At 39.1% G+C, this 19,333-nt stretch overlaps 1 protein-coding gene across 1 annotated transcript in view; it reads left to right on the forward strand.

Moving 5' to 3' along the window:
• The window catches only part of NALCN (sodium leak channel, non-selective), a 248,446-nt gene that overhangs the window by 45,172 nt on the left and 183,941 nt on the right, over positions 1-19,333 (forward strand). The window contains exon 8 of the mRNA XM_074910888.1: positions 8,083-8,237. Coding sequence (XP_074766989.1) covers positions 8,083-8,237 — 155 coding nt within the window. The remainder of the gene's footprint in view (positions 1-8,082; positions 8,238-19,333) is intronic.

The following is a 19,333-nucleotide window of genomic DNA, read 5'->3' on the forward strand; positions in this document are numbered from 1 at the left end:
TTGGCAATGCTAAGATTATAAAATATCAGAGGAAGAATTGTGCCAAGACATATCTGTAATCCTTAAACCAGAGAGGTGCTCTCTGAAATTTCTTTAAATATCACCAGTGATTTTGGATGATGCTGTTATTGGATCATCTAGAACCTGTAATAACTCTTAACAGCAGCATTGTCCTAAATTGCAATCTCTTTCTGCACAAACTAGAAGACCTATAAATAGAGCTCGATTACAGTATGACTCCCTTTCACTGAAGTTACATTATATATGTGTCTGGCTTCAGTGACAGGAGAGTTAGCTGACAGTGAGTACATGTTGAAAAAAATATGCTCAATAATAATGATAAACTACTACTTCAAATTTTAGAAAAAACAGTATCACTGATTTATACATCAATATCATCCTTGTTAAGCTGAGGTCATAATGTGATAATAATTATGAAAATGATTAGTAGAAAACTTCATGATAGTAACAAAGTTCTTATAATTACTATAAAACAATATTCTTATTCTAACAATTGTGCAGAAGCAGCTGTTGTTATTGTTAGGTCTTTCTATAAAAAGAGCAGTAGTGTAAGGAAGTAGTCTAGGAACCATCTGTTAATAGCAGTTGTATGTTCAGAGCTTCCCACTGGAGAAAATGGACTTTATGGGGTTAGCACAGTAAGAATTAAGATACAGATTTGGGAATAAAAGACACATTTAAAAGAGCAAATTAAGGGAAGTTTGCCTAGGTGCTTTCATGGTCACCAAGCAATAAATAAACTTTTACCCTTCTCCTTTTTACTTTTTACAAGGAATTGGATAAAAAGCAAGCACTTTTCCATCTAGGCTTCCTGTCTTTTAAATTCCCAGACTCTCTGAAAACAAGCGTAACTTGGAATATGAAAGAAATATTTTTATCTACCTAGTGATATCGGCAGCTGTATAGTAGTTGGCATGAGCTATCTGAGTTTTAAGAGGACATATTCTAAATAAAAAAGTATTTAAAACTTCCCTTCTGCACAGTGTTACTGGTAGAATGCTGTCACAGGAACCTTAATCTCGGATTTCCGGATATTTTTATTGGTACAAAATTACAGCCATTAATTATGGATATGCCAGGAATATTTTTTTTTCTTTTTAATTTCTGTAAATTATCTTCTCTAATGAAAGTCTCTAGATTGGAAAACAAGGTTCTGTGCTCTAAAACTCGACAGAAGTATAGGGGGGAAGCAAACTAAGACTGTTGACTTGGCTTACAGACCATAGGAACCATCATTTTTTAATTTGAGGGACCTAATGCAATTATGCATGTCTAGGCATTTAGTGCTACTTGAAATAACTAACGTATCCAGGACACTCAGGTATGACACAGAGCTCTCAGATGTGGCACAGGACCTACAGAAGCCTGTGACCTCCTAGATCAACATTTAAAGGTTAAGAGGATTACCATCAGGCATCCCAAATTGCACTAGCAATCTGTGTGAGGAACATCAAATTGAGTTACAAGTTTTGGATATTTGCATGGACTCAATTGCAGGAGGGGGCTTTAAATCTAGAGTGCAGAGTGTTTGTGACTAAATAGAGCTTATTCTGCATTTGATGTGAAAATTTGCTCTTTTGTACGATTAAATGTATTCGTAGGAAATTAGCAAGAAGGAAGTTAGTATTTGCTACCCTCGAAGTTAGTATTTGCTGTATCAGAACTGTGACCTGAGAGGTTCCATTATCATTAATCTGCCATTCTATACATATCTTGCATTTACATTTTGGTGCTTCAAAGAAAGGTCTAAAAACGTTGTTAAAATCAGGATGCACATGACACAGCTGACCTTATTTTCCCACTATGAATCCAGCTTGTAAATTGCATCTCACTTCATAAAGTATTGATATAATACAGAATTTAAAGCTTAAAAAAATGTTCATGGGCTCTAATAATTGTCTAGAATGGTGCAGTGAAGGTGCTTCACAGAAGGAGATCATCCCAGTTTTCAGAATAAAAACTAATTAGATATCATTCACTTATATAATGTAAGAGAGCAATATTAATAATACTCATGAGATAACTTGTCTAAAGTCAGTGTAGAACCACAGTATTACTTAATCAGAAAATGTTTATTGAGTAATTCTGGACCAGAATCAATTTAATTTGAGCATCAGGAACTTCTTCTCTGCAGCATGGAGCTCTGTGCTGTCTTCCAGGTTTATTTTAGGTTTATTGCTATGTTCTCAGTAGCTTGGTGCTTTTGCCTTGTGTTCTGGCAATATGGCAAAATAGAAGTGTCTTTTAGAAAAATGTATAGGAATAGAGATCTTTTTTTCAAAATTGCATGCTCAGAGTTAGACATTTTACGTTCATATAGCAGAAGAGATAACCAAATTCTTGATATTTTACAGAGAAATCTATCTCTTATCAATCATCTGATCCAAGCCTTTTCAATATTAGTACTTTCTATACAGCAGTGTCCATCTACCGATTAGGTTCTATCACTTTCTGAATTCATTACTTGACATTAAATCATAGTTACTGAGAATAACCTTTAAGCTCTTCAGAACTACATAATCTTTCTTTATTCTCAAAGGTTTTTGTCATCCTTCAGCATATGCTTTGTGTGATTTTGATGAAGCGAGGTTCACACAGTCCCCCGGGTCACTAATGAAAATGAATAGCACAGAACCCAGCGCTCTGAGATCCCAGTTAATGTATTGCTCCCTATTTGGAAGCTGTACAGTTGCTACTTACTTGCATCATGATCCGCCAGCCATTTTTTATGTCTGCTATGGTATTTTTACCAACACAGTAGTTCTTCAGTCAGCAGCTGCAGAGTGCCTGGTTTTGGGGCAAAGACAAACGTAGCGTTCCTTTCAAAATCCTTCAGCTTCAGCTAATTCGTTTTTAGTTATTGTCTTCTTTACCTAATTGACTATTTGGAATGTTTTTTTAATACCTTATCAATAAATATCCTACTTCATTTTTTCTGTAATTTTCTGGGCCTGGAAACTACATGGTAATTTTGGATGGCTTTCTGGTGATATCTTAGAAAATTAATAGCACACCATAATATAAAAATCTCGTTTGTTTTTCTCCATTTCTATTTTCAGCAGAGAAAGTCAGGCTAACAGAAAATAGGAAGTTAGGAGCTACATCAGGTAATCTATCTCTTAAGTTGTCAAAACCTTTCTTTGAAGAATGGCCCTAATAAAGAGATGATGCTCAAAGAGAGATTCTACTCACGTGAGCACACAGTGGTTGGAAGACCAGATTTGCTACAGATGCCATGGAAAACAGGCGTGTGTACTGCCAAGACACATCAATTCAGGTTCTTCTTGTGGTGTACGTATGTATGTATGTAGTCAGACCATTCTTCAGGCAGTTAAAAATATGTCAGAGTAGCACTCCTATGTCTTTTGCAATAATCTTATTATTGAAGAATTCTTATCAGGTGATGTGGAGTCAGTTATAATATCTCCTTCTGCATCCTTTGCATTTCTGTGCAGAACTTATTTCTCAGCTCACCTGTTGTATTGATGCTGTGCTCCATACACATAGAGTACTCTGTGTAGAAAAATTCAGTTGGTTTGTTGGGAAGAATTATTTATTTGGTCATGTTGCAAGAATTAGTAATTTTATCGAAGCACCCTATTAAGCAATATATTTAAGCACATTGCCTAATTAAACTTTTGAGATGCTTAAAACTAGTTAAATACTGAATCATCATCTCAGTACTTAGTTATTGTTGAGTATGGCCTATGAAGGAATAAAACAATTTAAATCATCTTATATTGGAAACATCTGGTGATATTCTAGCCACTTCTAGCCTAGATGTCTAATATTGTCTGGCCCATGTAGACTGGTCTATGTTATTTACTCTCCTAAGGCAGAACACAAATTACCTAGTAACATTGGTCCAAAACCAGCCTATATCTGTACAGGTACAGGTACTATAAGCAGAGATTCTTTCCTTTTTAGCCTAAGTCACTCAGCTTTTCTTTTTCAGAAGGAGGATTGATGTGATATGAGAATGTCCTACGTTTAAATAAAACACTTAAAATGAGTGCTTTGCATTGTAGTGATTGAGCCAGCAATACTTTTAATAATATGCCCTGACACTGCTAGCCTCTTGGGTCTGAGGGATTTTCTAATGCAAACCATAATGTAAAATTCACTAGCTACCAGTAGCCAGTGTTCTGAATCTGCTTGAGCCAATGAATTAAATTTCATTTCTGAAAATATTCATGAAATGTTGTCTTATGAAAATCCTATATATTATAATAGCTTTTAGATGTCAGTATCATAAATCTAATGTACTTAAAGCATGCAACTGGGCATGAATTAGCATATTGTAGTATAAAGGAATTAAGGTGCCCAGATGAATTTTTAAATCCTTGAGTGACGTGTGCTGAGTATGTTTATAAAAAGTGAAATGAGTACACATGTGCTCGTATATCTGTCTTTCTACCTATGCACATAACTAAATTTCACTGTGTTCTTCAAAACTTCAGCTGGAACTATACACGTCTGTGTGTGCATCCATGCAGGTATGTATGGCTTTCCGGCATCATGAAGAAATTACTACAAGATGGGTGCAACTACAGTTATTTCTCTGCATTTATAAATGTCTAGGAGAAATTCTGTAGGAAGCTTTAGTTTCACACTGACACATTTAGACTAATCTATTGCTATTGCATGCAGTGCATAAAAGCAAGAAAAATAGAGTAATTAAAGCTTCTGTTCACCCAATTTAGTTGTCAAAATGCATCTGTGAGATTTAAAAAAGAGGACTTTCAGAAGAATAATAAGATATTAATTATACCAAAGGGCAGACTGAAAAAGTTTCACCTTTTCTGTGGACAAGCAAGATTAATTAAAATGATTAATTTTTAAGGCACTGGTCTGAAGCCTCAGGATAACAGGTTGAATACTACAAGATTTTTTTTGTAACTTTCAGCATTTCATTTTTGGTATTTCTATATGAAAAGTCTGTGCTGTGACCAGAAAGTCAGAATCAACCTAAACATGAATGAAGAAATCCTATCAGCTGTTTTTTTCTCAGACCAGAACTCACCATGATTGGCTTTTAAAGTCTGATCTGAAATTGCCCTAGGACTGAACCAAAAAATGGGATCTTCGTTTGCTGGATCAGAGAATACAAGGAAGGAGAAAAACAGATGTTGTTTAGCTGTGTCCCTGTTCAGCACAGTTGAAGTTATCTCAAACTGCAGCCTTTCTTGTCTTTGCTTACCCATCTGACTCATAGCACAAGTAACATGAATCCTCACTTCTGTGCTGTAACACTGTTTTGTGTTGCTTTGTAGACCCTAACAGGGATCTGCTCAGGATGGAAGGGGGCAGTTTGCTAAGGCTACCTACCTCTAACTAAACCACTTCTTGGGAAATGGGGTGACCAGTGTTTGATTTTGGCAAATGACTATGTATTGCAATTAATAACTGGGTGCTGTAAATGCTGAGGGGGAACTGGCTGCCTGAGCTTCTCCTTACCAAGGTCTGGGAGTACTTGGGTACCTATCTTCATGTGCACATGCCACAGGCACAGATTTAACAGGACAGGGAGCTACAACGTGTCCTCCCTGTCCTTCTGGCTTCTATGTCCCTTAGCGCTGAACCTACTTGAATTCCCAGTTTGGTGAAGCATGACAGGGTCTCTTCAGCAGCTCAGCCCCAGGGGCCAGAGGAGCTTGGAAGACAAGTGATGCTCAGCCTCTAGCAACAACTAAAAATGGTCAACACACTGTGTTGTGGTGCTGCCCCTTGTCTCGTGATCTTTCTATTTTTCAGTGTTAAATTTGCCAACATAAATCAGCTTGAACCAGTTCACAGAATCACAGAATCATCTAGGCTGGAAAGGACCTTGAAGATCATCCAGTCCAACCATTAACCTAACACTGACAGTTCCCAACTACACCAGATCCCTCAGCGCTATGTCGACCCGACTCTTAAACACCTCCAGGGTGGGGACTCCACCACTTCCCTGGGCAGCCCATTCCAACGCCTAACAACCTGTTCTGTAAAGAAATGCTTCCTAATGTCCAGTCTAAACCTTCCCTGGTGCAACTTGAGGCCATTCCCTCTTGTCCTATCGCTTCTTGGTTAAAAGAGACTCATATCCAGCTCTCTGCACCCTTCTTTCAGGTAGCTGTAGAGGGCGATGAGATCTCCCCTCAGCCTCCTCTTCTCCAGACTAAACACCCCCAGTTCCCTCAGCCGCTCCTCGTATGACCTGTGCTCCAGACGCTGCACCAGCTTTGTTGCCCTTCTCTGGACATGCTCAGGTCATTCAATGTCCTTTTTGTAGTGAGGGGCCCAAAACTGAACACAGGAATCGAGGTGCGGCCTCACCAGTGCCGAGGACAGGGGTAAGATCCCTTCCCTGTCCCTGCTGGCCACGCTAGTGCTGACACAAGCCAGGATGCCCTTGGCCTTCTTGGCCCCCTGGGCACACTGCTGGCTCCTGTTCAGCCGGCTGTCAATCAACCGCCCCAGGTCCCTCTCTGACTGGCAGCTCTCCAGCCACTCTTCCCCATGCCTGTAGCGCTGCTGGGGGTTGTTGTGGCCCAAGGGCAGCCCCCGGCATTTGGCCTCATTGAAACTCCTCCAGTTGGCCTCAGCCCATGGCTCCAGCCTGTCCAGGTCTCTCTGCAGAGCCTCCCTACCCTCGAGCACATCAACACTCCCACCCAACTGGGTGTCATCTGCAAACTGACTGAGGGTGCACTCCATCCCCTCGTCTAGATCATCAATAAAGATGTTAAACAGGAGTGGCCCCAAAATCGAGCCCTGGGGGACACCACTCGTGACCGGACACCAACTGGATTTAACTCCATTCACCACAACTCTTTGGGCCCGGCCATCCAGACAGTTTTTTACCCAGCAAGCGTGCGATTTTCCAGTTTTGCCAGGAGAAAGCTGTGGGAAATGGTGTCACAGGCCTTGCTAAAGTCAAAGTAGACAACATCCACAGCCTTTCCCTCATCCAATAAGCAGGTCGCCCTGTTGTAGAAGGAGATCAGGTTTGTCAGGCAGGACCTGCCTTTCATAAACCCATGCTGACTGGGCCTGAGCATCTGGCTGTCCCGCATGTGTTGTGTGATGGTACTCAGGATGAGCTGCTCCATCAGCTTCCTGGGCACCGAAGTCAAGTTGACAGGCCTGTAATTTCCCAGATCATCCCTCCAACCCTTCTTACAGATGGGCATCATATTGGCCAATTTTCAATCAGTCGGGACCTCCCCGGTCAGCCAGGACTGCTGGTAAATGATGGAAAGCAGCTGGGTGAGCACCCCAGCCAGCTCCTTCAGCACCCTCGGGTGTATCCCATCTGGTCCCAGAGACTTGTGTATGTCTGTGTGATGCAGCAGGTCACTGACTGTCTCCTGGATTGCGGGAGTTCAAACCAGTTCAGATTTTTTCATGTATTCTACCAAATCATTACTGGACTGATAAGGTCTGTTTCAGTCACAGCAATACCTAGATACTAATTGCACTAAACGTGTGATGATTTGACTTCTTGCCTGTGACTGTGACTATTCGTCTGTGGTGGAAAACTGGCCGGACCAAGGTACAAGAAGCTGAATGTATACTGAGGTGACTGATAAGTCTGGCTGACAAGAACGCATACTGAGGTGGCTGACATCATCCACAGTGGTCCTTTTGAAGAGTGTCAAAGCTAGCTCAACTAATATCTGTGGAAGTCAGAGTCACAGTATTGACTGCAGTTGAACACAATCTCGGGATTTGCAAAGGATCCTGAAGCAGTAAGTGTTCAAATTGCATTAAATAGCGATTGGAGCAGCTGAATGTTAACTCCTCTGTGTCTTGGAGAGTCTATATTTTTGATGGGGTCTCTAGGCATTAGTATGAAACTTCTGCTGTTAGTATTTGTACTATCATTACATAAGGCTGAAGTCTTAGGAGACTGTTAGCTTGCCCTTTACAGTAAGTGCTTAATTAATGAAAATAACATGTACCAAAGAACATCAGATAGCAAAAATAATAGCTGGTTTCACTTTAGTCCTCTCGCTTTCAAGTATTTAGTGTTGCTATGAGCTGAATTTATGTAACACCTTAATTTTGTATTTTTCACAGAAATGTAACCTGGAATAATTTAGCTATCCCAGACACCCACTGTTCCAGAGAGCTAGAAGAAGGTTACCAGTGCCCACCTGGATTTAAATGCATGGACCTTGAAGATCTGGGACTAAGCAGGCAAGAGCTGGGCTACAGTGGCTTTAATGAGATAGGTCTGTCCTACTGGTAAAATCCATTTCAGTATCCATTTAAAAATGTTTATGGAATGAATAGAATGGATAGCTCATGTCTGTGCTGAAAAGATATCAAGTGCAATCAGTATTCTGCTCAAGTAGAGCACATGCCAGAAAGAGAAACTGTGCTATTTGCTTTGGAATTATGAAGTTATCATCTATTTTTACATTGCCTGGGATCCCAGGATTTAAATAGCTTTAAAACAATGTCTTTATTTAAGAAGAGTCAACCGTTGATTATCACCAGTATGCAAATGTGATGACTAATTTCTGTTTTTTATTTATGATTCGTTTTAGAGTATATAATTCATCCTATTTGTCTAATTTTAGTAGTTCCCATGAGAAAAAAAACCACCCAGGATTACTTTGATAATCATCTTGGTACTAAAGACAAGGGGGGAGGGAAAATGAGATCATGTGTATCTGTGGAAATCTTAATCCAAACTGTGTAAATCAGAACATCATCCAGAAAAACGATTGGGAGTCAGGCAGATTCTCCAATACAGGTGCAATATTTGTTCTGTGAAGAACACTGCAGAGTCACCAAGAGAAGACATTTGCTGCTAGCTGCCAATGTGTCGTGCTATCCCCTCAGGGAAGCGAGTGTAGAACAATAATTCAGGAAAGGTGACAAGAGCATGGGCAGCTGTGGCAAGATCCATATCCAAATGGAAAATATGCAGTTACCCTGACAGAACATTATGGTTATCTCACATTTATTTAACAGACAAAGGTCCAGCAGGAGCCTGCAACTGTAAATTTTCATTTCATCACAGGTAGGGAAGTCCCTTCAAAAGATAAAGCATGCCTGCAGGCTGTATTCTTTCTCATGCATTTTTCTGACTCTGATAAGCTTTTTTTTTTTTCATTTTTCCTGGACTGAGCTCCAGACTGTTATCCTGGCCCCAGATGAACTTGAAGGTAATGAAAAGATTTAATGACTGAATGACTGCAATCCAAAATTTTTTTTGAATATTGAAAGCCTTTGCAGCTGAAATCACTGCAGTTGGTTCCCAGGCTGCTGAATATACACAATGAGCGAGAGAGTTGCAGGAAATGGTCTGAGTCCTGTTAAAACAAGTACTCTGTGCTACCAAATGCTTTCTGAACAAAAACTGTTATTTGTGTCCTTTCTTTTTCTTGTGGGAAAGGGAGAAAAATCTGATTTCAACCAGGCTCTATTCTGTTTCCTCTGGGAGTCAGAAGCTTAGCAGTTGTACCAGTACTGCTAGCTGAACAGTACTATTAATAGTACCTATCTTTTACATAATTTTTTTTTCACTAGATCTCAAAGGGTAACTCTGATCTCTCAGACAACCTTCAGATTCCTAAGTGAATGGCATACTGCCATGCCTGGGTGAACATGAGCTGAGTTCACACTAGAAGCTAAAAACATCCGCATGCAAGTTCTCTAGTTCGAGATGGTTTGGGAGAGGAGCGTGGGATAGGTGTATCACCAGAAGAATTATGCCTCAGATGGGAATCACCCTTCTTATCTTGACATGCAAAATTATTTGTGGCATTGAAGGCTGTTATTCTAGCTGCCTAACTGATCACTGGGGAAAGTAGCTGCAATGCCTTAGACAAGCTTAATTGGGTGGGTGATCTGAATGAGGCTCAGAGTGCGTAATAAAGGAGGCCAGTATGTTTTTAATGATGGGAGCAAGTTGGCAAAGACAGGTGAAATAGTTTGTCAAAGGGTGCCTGCAAAGCTGGTTATACAAACAAGGCTCAAACTCCAGTCTCCTAAGTTGCAGTCCTATACTTTATCAATATTTCATTCTGAGTGCTGCATTTTAAAGATCAAAGATTGCTAATAGACTTAGGAGACTTGTCATTGATGTATTGTTTTTATCTAGAAATAGGTAACCAGGATATATCACCTCTCAGTACAGCAGCCAGAAGTTAAGTTGAATATCAACTGAAAGCTGATTACTAAACTTTAAAATACTGGGTAAGACACAGCAGCTTTGCCACAAAATGTTAAATAAGCATCCTCAAATTAGGAATGTTATAAACAGGGTTATAACTATCATAAATCTCCATTTTGTGACGCACCTTTGTATGTAGTTAACAGGTAAATAATGCAGTAGATCTTTTCTGTGTATTTGTACTATTTTATTGTATACATTCACTGATATTTTACTTGCAGATATTATTATGCATCCTGTCCTGTGGGTTCCTGAAATCTGTCATTACAAAAATCACAAGAGATAGCAGTATGGCAGCTACTGTATAATTAGCACCACTTAATTTGCGGTCTATAAGTACACACTATGCATATTTGAATTTGGTAATTTCAGTTATTTTTCTTCTCTTTAAAGTAAAAGGGAGGGTTTTTAAAGATATTATTACTGGGTGAAAACCAAACTGTCCTAATCAGATAGAAGTTAATAGACTGTTTTATACTCTGAGGGCTATGCCAAGTAGGTAGTTGCATATTTAGAAAATCCCTTCATTTTGGCCATACCCTGCTCCCACTTTTAAAAATGTCTTTGTTTTTAAAAGGAAGAAAATCAGAAAGATGATAGTGTAAGTTCTGGTACTTGACAATATATTTATTTCTCAAGTTTACTATTTTTAGTTTTGAGGTGTTCTGTTCATCTGTTTTATGCATGCTTCTGTGCAAGTATGTATGTGTTGTTTAAGGAAGAACATAGTTATAGACTACTGATAAATATGGTTGAAGTTCTCTTGTCAAGATAATCCAGGCCATCCCCCTTCTGATGCGGAGCAGACTTCACAATCCCTGCAGGCAATCCACTGCACTGCTTCATTGTCTTTACTTTTAGGAAGATTTTCCTAAATTATAACCTGAATCTTCTTTATTTTTTTTTCAATTTAAGATCATAATTTCTCACCTTATTCACAACTGACATAAAGAAAACTTTAAAAAAGCTTTTCTGCATCTTTCAAGATTATCATTATGCCTCTTCCACCCTCTATGGCCCTGCTGGGCTATATAGCTCCAAATGTTTCCAACTTTTGCTATAGGACTTACATTTTCTACTTTAAATTATTCTTATTGTCCTTCTCTAGACTTTAGCCTGCTGATTCACCTCTTTGTTGAAGGGCAATACTGACAGAATACCACAGTTAGAGACGTTATTTTATGTGGTTTTAAGCTCTATTATAGTTTCTGTATCCCAGTGAGATGTTTTCCATTTTCAGAACAGCATGTTGTGGGTGATTCATGCATTCTTCTGATTTGTTACAGCCCTTGTCCTTTTGAAAGAGCTACCATCACTGCTTCCCACCCTTTATTTGTTTACTTGATTATTTCTTTTTAAATGTAGACCCTTACATTCATCTCTGTTGAATAGCTTTCTTCTTTTTTCTAACTGTTCTTCAGTGTCCAAAGATCTGGAATTTTTATGTTTTCCTCCCGAATACTTTCAGTGCCTCTTATCTTACTTTTATCTGAAATTTGATGAGTATAGTTTATTTTCTATCAACCTGGTCAAGAGCAGAAAAATAAATAGAAACAGACCAAGAACTGACTCTGTTGGAACCTCATTTGACAGTCTTCCTTTCGGACGATGTTGCATTGATAGCTGCTCATAAAGACACTTAACAAATGCTTTTGCACCCATCACAGCGTAGTTTCACCTAGCCATGTTGTCATGGTGAGACAGTGTTAAAAGTCTTAAAATCAAGAGGTATACCATCAAGTTCTCCTCTCCTTATGAAAATGCTTTCATACTGCATTTGTACAGCAGTAGTACAAGAAGATTTGTGCCATAGGTGCCTGCACCCTTTCAATATGTATTAATAGTATAATACTTACACCTGATGTTTGTGAAGGTATTATTTCAAACATGGGATGCATCATCATCTATCTACAGCTAATGCCTCTGTTCCTCAGTGTACATATTTCTAGATTGGATGTAGAATGAAATTATCATCAATTGATTTTGCCAACTTTACCAGTGTCATCTCTAATGAGAGTGAAGTTACTAAAATCTGGGGCAGTTCTGTCTGTCTATACCTCTAGGACAGTTACAAGCAACCGTCACAGAGATCTGTCTTAGAACTGTTTGTGAAACTGGAGAACTAGTGAAACATTGAGTGGAGAACCAATTAGCTAAGGTCCCAGTATCTCAAATCTATTTCTCTGTGAAGTTCTGAAATGGGAGGAGGGAATAGTAGAGAAAGAATAATCTGGCTCCCTAGATGAGGTGACTTCAGATGTTTCAGATTTCAGCTGATGAGGGGCTAGAAGAAGTTACTGCTTTCTTCTGGTAAGTTGATCATAAATTTGGTAGAAACCTGAGTACTCTTTCCAACAGTGTGACACAGAACTTTACTTCTTAAGTAGGTGTTGTTCTTACACAGTGGATGCCCCCATATTAATTGAAGTCTTTTATCCATCAGGATGCCTGAAAGATTTTTTGAATACTACCTGTGGGGCTGAGTGGGAGTAAGAGAAAGGATATGAATGAAAGGCTTGGCTGGCTGTGGATGTGGGTGGCAAAGCTCCTTACTATTGACTATACCTGTGTGGTACTGTCAAGCTCTTATCTTTCTCAGACTTAGCTGATTTTGATTCAGGCTCCTATAAAAACGTTGATGTTTCCTTCATATTAGAAAGGCCTTCAGCCTTGTCTCCCACTGAGAGCATCAGGTACATTCACAGCTGGCCTGTTTCTTCTTTTTGATTTTATTTTCTTCTTCTCTATGTTTTTCCTAGCTGTGTTTAATTCCATAGGATGTAGCTGACAGCATGACAGTATCATGAAGTGTGCAAAAAAAATTGAACTAAATATTGAGAAAAATGACCTTTGTTTTGTGAATAAACCTCAGCAATTGTACAACTCATTAGGTATATGGTTGTATTTGCATAAGTATTTGCATCTGATATATCTAAAAAGCATAACTATAATTGCTGAATTGAATAAGAGTGTTCAAGACTTGGCAAATGGACAACTATGACAAGTACTTCTATCTTCCATGTCACTGTTTATCTGGGTGTGCATCTACCTTTAGTCAATATTTAACATGACAGTAATTGCTGTCAGGGCCACACTAAGGTTGTTGGTAGAGCTGTCTGTGTGGGTGCTGCTGGAAAGGGTTTCACATAGACACAAATGTGCCAGAACCCTCACTGTTGCTGGATCCTAGGCAGTTTTCCTCCTTACCTGTACTTTTCACACAGTACAGATCTTTTGCAATTCAGATTTTTGTAACATCTGGCTAGTAATCATTCCACATGCCTCGTGGGTGCCATTATCTGTAATCATCTACAGATGTACACTTGCAGCTACATTACTGATTTTACTCTTCACGTAATCCTAGAGAACCTTTTTTTTGGTGATTTACAGTTCTACATATTGATTCAGATAGTCTCCAAAGAAAAAGGAAGTCCCAGATGAAAGATACCTAAAAGTTTAAAAATAGTCTACAAAGCGAGAGTTTTATGCCATGAAAGATCATTCTGAAAGGAGGAGATCTTACTCTATGCTGTATCATCAACCCATCTGTCAATTGCTAGGGCCAATAGCCTATTAAATTATACTAATTACATGGTGTACCTGCAGAGAGTGTTTGACAGATTGTCATATTAATGTCCATTTTACATATAATAGATAAACACACACATGTTGTATCCTGGAGACAAATAATGGAATTTCAGTGGTAAGGAGTGCTTCAAAGCACATATATAAAAATTACATCTGTATTAAAACATACTTGCCTTACAGTAGAAGTGAACACTGTTCAATGGCACAGTGAGCAGCAAAATCATCTCATTTCATGAGCTATAAAACAGTAACAAAGATTTAGGTCTCAGATGTTTCCCACTTTTATTATAAGGCCTTTTCCCTTATAATATATGACCCAGAATTTAAATATTCATGGCATGCCTAGAGTTGAGACCCTTTTTTTAAATTGGTAATCAGAAGAAAAATGTTATATGTCACTGTGAAAAACGTCTGCCACAATTAGATCAAAAATGAACCTAATTTAATGTTTGTAAAAAGGAATAGCACAGTGGGGCCAAAGTCAACTTCCTCATTTCACTCATAGGTATTGTTTTAATAAAAGACTTGTACAGGGATTAAAACAGCCCCTTTGTTTACCCTTAAATGGAAAATTTATCTATCAAATATGGGAGTTACACTGTCTCTCTTAGGAATTCTTTTAGGATGGGGAAAATACTTTCAAGTGCTCAACCAGTTTGAATTGCAAAGGTGCTGCTGTTAGGCTGGAAGAATATTGGGGTGGCATTAGGTCCATTGTTCAGAAGGAAGGAATTAAGGTTAAGATCGTATGCTGTGAACCTGAATTTTGTGCCTCACTGTCACAATCCATTAAGTACATTTTCCATGAGAGATGTAATGTTGCCTAGAGGTTGGGTACCTGTCTCTAGGATTAGAATTCATAGTGGCAGAGTAGTGTGTTGAGTGGTGAGGTGTGATGGACACATGAAAGTTCAAACAACTGGAAAGGGAGAAAGGATGCTTATAGCAGACTGGAATAAAAGCTGAAAAGTCAGCCTGAATCAGATCCCAAATTAGGTACTCCTGGAAACAACAAGCATTGAGAGCTACAAAACCATTTGCTTATGTGTACACCTATATCATGAACTTGGCTACAAGAGACTGATACAGGTTCTTAAAGAGAAAACAGAAGTGACCCATGTTTTTATATAGTAGTGCAGAAGTCAAAGTGAGGGACCTGCATTCTGGAAGGATGCCCTACTCACGTCCATGCAGGGGCTGGGGCAAAGTATGCTCCCTTCCACCTCCCTCCCTCTGAGTCTGCAGCAACAGGAATTCCTGGCCCCAGAGGAAAGTGAGCAACACTAAACTGGTGACTAGAGGTGACAAAGACCCACCCTTTGTCATTCTGTGAAGTTATTTTCAATTTTTCTCCATGGTCTGCCTATCACAAAAACGTATAAAGTCACCTTTAACATTTAGGAGGCTGAACAGTAACAAGACATACCAACATAAGACACTTGAAAATCCAACTTCCTGTTCCTGCTGCCACTGGATGAAGAAAAGAGCCTGTCACTGATGGCAGAGGCTGACCTTTTAATATCTCTGTCACTCCACACCCACTTGACACAGCCTGCTTGTCTCTTGGTGGCAGTATTAGCAGCCACTTGGTCTTTGCAGGTCTCTGGCATGGGCAAGAAAGGCAGGTGGATTATGGCTGATTAGTTGTCCTAGGCAACTGCCTTCTTTGCCAGCCCTGAGACTTCAAGGTCTATGAGGAACAGAGAATTATGAGTTGATGAACAGAATAAAAATTATATTTGCAGGTTTTTTCTTCAAAGTAGGAGATATGACTGATAGTGAAAAGGATTGCAAGGATGTTTTCAGCCTCGTAATACACCTCCTTCCTCCCCCCACTGCCCTTTCACACAGTTATCTCCACCTGAATGAAGTCAGTGTAGTTTTGCACATAGATGCCCCCAAATGCAGATCAGCATCACCACCACAGCCTGAATCCCTTGGGTCTGAGTCATTTGGTATCTGGGACAGTAGAAAGCAATGAAAGAATGTAATTGTTAAGTCAGAGCCTCCATTTAATTGTACCAGTTAAAGGCTGAGAGATTGAGCTCTTCTTGAAGAAGCATTGGTTCAGTAAAGATTTCATCAAAATTTGCGGTCAGACTCTTTTATTCTACAGATGATATGTACACTTGATATACATACTGAGTCTTAATGTTTTGTTCATCCTAGTAAGTGCATCATAGTATTAAATACTTTGATAAACAGGTCTAATCTTATTCCACCTATACAGCTTTTGGATTCAGGGACTTGCATGCAAAGTGCCTAATAAGGCGGCCTTCATCCATGACCGCAGCCTGTGGAGTTATCATGGTAACATGACAAGTGATAATGATATTAATGTGTGAAGGTGTCAGAATGTAATTAGGGAAACCATTCAGACTGTCTAGTGATAAAACTCATATTTTATAAATGTGAGACAAAATGACGTAAAGTATGCCCCGTTAGTCCAATGACTGAGAAACCAGTGAAAATAATTTTTTCAAAAAGGTGATAGATTTTTGTTTTTCTCACTGGAATTCCTTCCTTGGCCTTGCAGATGGAGAGCCTTAGGGCCCTGATCCCAACTGAGGTATTGTTATGGGCAAAAGTGGCTCCACTCAGGGGATGTCACTTACTTGTTTTACTGCTAATTAACATAAACCTATAATCACTCATTCAGGTATTAAGATACAAGGAAGAGAGTTAAAGAGACAGGGAAAACACCTTTCCTGCTTCACCTGTCTCAACTTCAGTCCACACACCTCTTCTCCCCATGTCTCAGTTGCCACTACTGTTTTTGCAGCATGTGAGGCAGGGACTGGCACAGACAGCTGGGTTGGTGAGTGGATTCTTTTTTTCACTGCTTCTCATTTCTTACACTTCTGCTGCTGCTCCTTCCTTCCTAATCATCTTCTCTGCTCTAGAATGGCCTTTCCACGGACTGCCAGACACTGTTGCCCAGTGCAACCACCTAAATAAACCTAGGCATGACAGCTGAGACTGGCTTTATATATAGGTACCTTACAGAACATTACACAGGTTTTTGGTGAGCACAGAGGAGTGAAGAAAAAGGTTCACATGCCCTGTGCAGGTGAGAACAGTTTGCAGTCCTCACTGTGTTGTTCCTTTTGGGAAATGATTCTAGTTATGAAGGATGTTAGCACTGTGATGAGTGAAGCATGGCTATGTGAATAAGATAATTAAGTTCAGTTTGTTCCTTAGATATAATGAATAAGTTGAAAGGGAGTCAACTGCTTGGGCTTAAGGCACAGTAGAGTTTTCACTGGTTGCAGCTTCTTAAGGACTTGCTTACAAGGCCATGTTTAGTTTCTCATCAGAAAGACTTTAATAACAAAAGGATTCAGGAGTTTTGTTTTTTCTTTGGGATATCTTGTTATTCGGCAGGAAGAAGAGAGGGGTGGGGGCAATGTTTTAAGGTATGATAATACTTCCCATCATCCCATTCTGTCTGTCTCTGTTGGGTTTGTTAGTATTCGAATCAAAGTGATATTCTTTTCTTCCATTAAAGAGCCTGTCTTTTGCCTGTGATTATTAAATGAGTGAGTGACCCCTCCTTGTCCTTACCTCGATTCCTGAGCCTTTTGATTAATTTTTTTTTCTCTTTCCCAGTGCTGGGGGTTAAGGAGTAGGTGAAGGGCTACTTGGTGCTCAGTTGCCCTCTGGGCTCAAACCTTGACACATGGTCAATGTGTTAATATTTTCTTTCATAGTAAATATCTGTGTTGTATTATTTTAGCATTTGTGTTCTTAAGTGTTGTTTGACTTCAGTCCTGATTTTACATTTTCCTGTTCTCCAAACATTTCTAATGATTCTAAACGTGTTCTTCCTCCCTGTACTGAAAAAATGAAGATCTACAATATATTCAGTTTTTGCAGAATGCAAAAAAACATTTTTTGACACAATATTCCTCTCTCTTGATGTTCACCTTTAATTCCACTCACTGTTTAGCTGCTCTTTCCTTTGAGGTTCCAAATGACAGTTCGTGTAGAGACAGCTTCAGAAAGCACAATAATGACCATCTTTCTATAAGAGTTTTACTCACAGACACCCTTTCCCATTTCAGCAGAATATGTAATTTTTGCCATCAAATGAGTCTGAAGGTATTGGAAACTCTGTACAATCTTACATTACACTTGTATGTCTTGTACAGGGGTATCTTTTTGATTTTCCTCTCACTGAAATTTTCTTGAGACATCAAGTAGAAACAACATTTTAGGGACTCGTCATTATCCAAATCCATAAAGGTAGCTTTTTCTTGCCTGTTTTTTTCTCAGAAATTCTAGATTTTTATTCTGCTTGACAAGTCATGACTTTTTTGATGCCTTGTTCATATGCTGCCTCTTATACTTTTATGTCACCTAGGTGGCTGAGTTATCACTTCTTCCTTTCCTCAAGAAAGCTTCTCTTTTGACTGCCTTATCCACCATGTGCAATTAATATAATTATTAACTTACTAATTGAGCAATTAAAACAGTTTCAGGCATTCTGGTCTATCCTTCCCCCTCTTGAACTGACAGAACTGAGAGATTTGGCAATGCAGTATGTAGAAAATTAATTTTGCTATTAGAGCATTACTCAGGCTTGTCTAAGAAGCAAGGTGATACGATTTAATTCTCAGGTTGGTGTACCAAGAAAGGACTGTTGCTTATGAGCAGAAACAGAAATGAAGAAGACTAGGCAAACTTAATTGATCAAAATGTACTTATATGGCACAAATATTTCTAGTGTTGGCAGTGTCCATGGGACGTACATATCTTGCAATGCACAGTACAGCCAAGTCCAGTAAACCAACACCTTGCAGACAAGAGAAAACAGTAAGTTTTTCCCTTTGACCTATCTCCACATTCTGCAAAGCAGACTTTATATTTTGATTCTATTTCTGAACCTTTTGAATAAGAAATACTAGCAAGAACTTTAAAATCAGCCGCATAATTTTCTACATAGGTCACCACTTCTGTAGTTCCCATGACTGTGGTGTTGTGTGGTGGTGTGGTGTTGGTCCTCTGTTTCTACAGCTTGGCAAGGATATCCCACCTTATGCTTGTCAGTTGTTCCCCTTAAATGAATGCTTACAGTTTATTGCGATGTGTACTTTAGCTCTGCTTCGAAAGGAGGTATCTCTCTTTCGTTCAGATACAACACTCTCGGAACTTTTGTGCTGCTGCATTAGGTGGTCTCAAAAACACTCATACTGTGTTGATGCCTCTGCAAAGTTATTTCTTGATTTGGAGACAGTCCTGTCCTTATTATACCCATTTTCTCCATTTAGTCTAGTTTATTCGAGGGTTCATAAACCTTATAATCACCATAACAGTTTTTAAGCCATTTCCCAGGATGACTGGCTAGCAGCAGACTGCTTTTAGAAATGCTGATATCCTCAGTATGGAGTTTTCTCCTGAGTAGACACTGAGTGACTGGCCATTGTTTACTGACTTTCTTTGATCATAAATACACTGTTTCTCCTTTGTAAATCACTTGCTCCCTCAGCCTGACAAGACAGGGTTTATAACCTTGCATTAACTCTATAAGTGAGTGAATATCACTGTATGTATACT

Source organism: Athene noctua, chromosome 1, assembly GCF_965140245.1.
Source record: "Athene noctua chromosome 1, bAthNoc1.hap1.1, whole genome shotgun sequence".
NCBI classification, from domain to species: domain Eukaryota; kingdom Metazoa; phylum Chordata; class Aves; order Strigiformes; family Strigidae; genus Athene; species Athene noctua.